Source organism: Camelina sativa, chromosome 4 (genome assembly GCF_000633955.1).
Source record: "Camelina sativa cultivar DH55 chromosome 4, Cs, whole genome shotgun sequence".
In the NCBI taxonomy this organism is placed as follows: domain Eukaryota; kingdom Viridiplantae; phylum Streptophyta; class Magnoliopsida; order Brassicales; family Brassicaceae; genus Camelina; species Camelina sativa.
This window is the reverse complement of record NC_025688.1, coordinates 19,233,758-19,237,163: the sequence shown is the minus strand read 5'-3', so window position 1 is coordinate 19,237,163 and position 3,406 is coordinate 19,233,758. Positions and strand designations below refer to the sequence as shown.

Below are 3,406 nucleotides of genomic sequence, written 5' to 3'. Positions count from 1 at the left end.
ATAGGGCTACTTTCAAGGCCTGTTTGCTTGCGTTGAGAATCTTCTTTCCTCTCTGAATGTTGAGAACTTGCTTCTCCCAGCAGCTGAAGAAGCCGAGTCTATCTGGATAAAGAAATTTGGCTTCACAAAGATGACTGAACATCAAGTACGTTAAGTTTGGCCCGGGAAATTTTTCCTGGATCTTTAATGGTTGCGCAGTCTGGTTACAAAATGGTTAAAAGAGGATTAACAATGGTGTGTGTTTGTGTTTGCAGTTAGAGAAGTACCAGAGAGAAGTGCAACTTACAGTCTTCAAGGGAACATCAATGCTCGAGAAGAAAGTTCCGAATTTTTCAGAAACAACTTCACCCATCTGATATCATCTTTCATGGAAGATTTTTTTTGAAGCTTCATCTTGGATTTTGGTATTTGGGATCTTTCCTTTTTTTTTGCTTTCTCGGCCCTTGAAAACCCCACGCTTGTTTTCTTTTTGCAAAAGGGTCATTTCTTGTGTACCTCTCTTATTTTTTTGTACAAGCTCTTAACAGAGAAGGATATTAGAACTTAGGGTTGACACAGGATAGGTTTCAGAGACCTAGTGAGATATTTTGTAAAGGAAAGAATTAAAAAGAAGAAGCAAATATAATAAAGTTAAAAGTCAAAGCATATATGATACTATGTTGTTCCTTCCTACACTTCCATTGCACTATCTGCATAACTAAATTAGCAACTGATAGCTAAAAATGACGAAGTATTCAACAACAAGTACTGATGTAAGTTTTTTGGAATTACAAGATCTGTCAGATTTTACAATGTTTTGAAATATTTGACTAAGTAAAAGAGTGGAGAGGAAAAAGCTTCACAATAATAGTGGTAATTCGTGTAAAACCAAAACATCCGTACGAATAACAAAAGTCGTTCCCGAAGCTCAAAAACAAATTTTCACACCATATATATTATTTATAAACAAGAGAAGAGGGCGAGGGAGAGAGGAGAGACAAGAAGAGTAAGGAAGACGCAAGTGCCTTGGCCATGTCACACAGATTCAAGAAGATGCAGCTATGATAGACACTTGTGTCGCCCAATCAAACTTATTATCACGATTGTATTTGCTGCTGCGAGAAGAAGTCTGCTTCTTGTCTTTGCTGCCACGGGAGCTGCTGCTTCCCTTTTGTCCTTTCTTTCCATTCTTCTTCAGGTTGTCTTTGCTCTTTGATTTCTGGGGTTGCTGTTTCTTGCTTCTTGTGTGAGAGACAATGGAGGGCGGAGGATCATACACATCTTCAGCCCATGACACACTCAGTTTCTGGACTGACTTGCCATGCTTTTCTCGAGCACCTTTAATGGCAGGAATCAGAGTAACCTCAGTCATCTGTTGAAGAATGACAAGAAACAAAAATCAGAAGCAGCCAACATAAATAGCGTTTCTCTACTAATCACATCAGAAAGAGAAAAAGATATTGATAAGCTACAACCATTGAGGAATTGTACTCCTTCATTTATGTCCTTGATTTGGCCAGAGATGCTTTGTAACGCAACTCCTTTTGTAAATTTACAACTATTGACTGGTTGGTTTCTAGATGTTGTAGGCAACAACCAACATATGATGGAAACAGCCACGGTCACAAGGCTACTAGGAAGCATATCTATGATTACTCACAGAAACTTGCACGTCAGCGATATAACAACTACAAAGATAGGGTTGCTTACACTCTCAGAGAACATGTCTTGCAATGCGGTTGCAAGGTTCTTGTCTTCAGTTTCATCATCCAAAGAAGAATCGAGAGGTAAAGACTCAGGAATGGGTTCAGTGATGATCGCCTTGTCTTCTTTAGATTCATCAATCACAATTTGGTGTATAAAACCACTACTATCATCAGCATCAGACTCTTGAGCATCATCAGATCCTCCAAGACAAGAGACATGCTTTGAGCCATTAGAACATTTATTGGAACTGGAAGCAGAGCTACTCTCAAGGTGAGACTCTGCATCTTTGAAATCACAAACAGAGCTCATATCCAAAAATCAACTGCAAAACAAACAAAAAAATCCAAACTATACCATCAGCAACAGAATCTTTTTATTCAAATGAACAAGAACTCCATATATATATATATATATGTATATAAGTACCTCTTGCGTCGCAAATCTTAGCACAAAAGAAAACACCGAAAGATCGAACCAGTGACTAAAAATTAACCGAAGAAAGAGATCTTGGTCGATTAGATTAATCCGAGCTAGGGAAATGGTGAGAACCAGAGACGAGGACGACGAAGATCTAAGGAAACAACAAAAAAGGAGACAAATTTTGGGAAAAAAGGGCGAAACTTTAACTAAGATTACCACGCCAATCACTCTTCTGAAGAGGTTTCAAACGATTAGAACTCAAACCAGAATGATAAAAGGTCAACGCGGGAACCAAAGAAAGGAGGAGTATCTCAAAGGACACCCGCATTTTTGTAAACTTATGCTCTTCGAAACCCCTTATAATCCCCTAAAATAATTCAAATCAAACACAACCTCTTTCTATAAATCCAATACAACAAATATACAGNACAGATTTGCAGAGAGATCTCAGGCGGCAAAACTAAACTCGGATCATTGGAATCAGAGAGAACGACCCATTTATCCAAAAATCGAAATCACGACAAAAGGAAAAAAAAAAAAAGAGAATCTGAGATGAAACGGGATTAGATAAATGAAGGGGATCGAAGCCAGAGAGCTTTTTATATTATTAAAGAATAGAAGCAAAAGAAAGGTCAAGATGAGGGAGACATAGACGTGGCCACCTAACTTGGGGCGAATCATACCTTTCCACATGGGTAACGTACTTCATACTCTTCTTTATTCATTCATGGGCCTTGTTATTTTTTTACGATAATAGGTCTCAAATAGGCCCAGTTGAAAAACCTTAACATCAATCATCTTCATAACTAACCACACTATTATAATGAATGCAATTCTCTGCAAACGATTCAGAGAAATTTGACAAATCAAAAGCTTTTTTTATTTAGCGTAAACTGAAACTGTTTTAAAAGCCACCACACAAATTAACAAAGAAGACTAATCCATATAAAAATAATATCACTAATCAAATATTAATTCCAACGAGATAAATTATTAATTAAGAGATAATGAGCAAAAAAACCCTCTTATCTCTCTAAGAGCTAGTGAATTTGGTAACCGCCTTAGTCCCTTCAGAAACGGCGTGTTTCGCGAGCTCTCCGGGCAACACGAGCCTAACCGCCGTCTGGATTTCCCGAGAAGTGATCGTCGGCTTCTTGTTGTACCTCGCGAGCTTAGACGATTCCTGGGCGAGTTTCTCGAATATGTCGTTGATGAAACTGTTCATGATCCCCATCGCTTTCCCTGAGATCCCGACGTCGGGATGAACTTGCTTCAGGACCTTGAAGATGTAGATCTTGTA

The 3,406-nt window shown here is 38.4% G+C and overlaps 3 protein-coding genes across 3 annotated transcripts in view; 1 reads left to right on the top strand and 2 right to left on the bottom strand.

Moving 5' to 3' along the window:
• Positions 1–629, top strand: part of LOC104784052 — a 2,793-nt gene extending 2,164 nt beyond the window's left edge. Inside the window, exon 8 of the mRNA XM_019244310.1 lies at positions 255–629. Within this exon, the coding sequence (XP_019099855.1) occupies positions 255–356 (102 nt within the window). The 3' untranslated portion in view covers positions 357–629. The remainder of the gene's footprint in view (positions 1–254) is intronic.
• Positions 823–2,530, bottom strand: LOC104781224 (the record flags this gene model as incomplete). Its single annotated transcript, XM_010505834.2, is given in 3 exon segments — positions 823–1,351; positions 1,690–2,008; positions 2,113–2,530. Coding segments are annotated over 2 exon segments (633 nt in total). The 3' UTR covers positions 823–1,024.
• Positions 2,964–3,406, bottom strand: part of LOC104781222 (histone H2B.4-like) — a 5,953-nt gene continuing 5,510 nt past the window's right edge. The window contains exon 2 of the mRNA XM_010505832.1: positions 2,964–3,269. Within this exon, the coding sequence (XP_010504134.1) occupies positions 3,140–3,269 (130 nt within the window). The 3' untranslated portion in view covers positions 2,964–3,139. The remainder of the gene's footprint in view (positions 3,270–3,406) is intronic.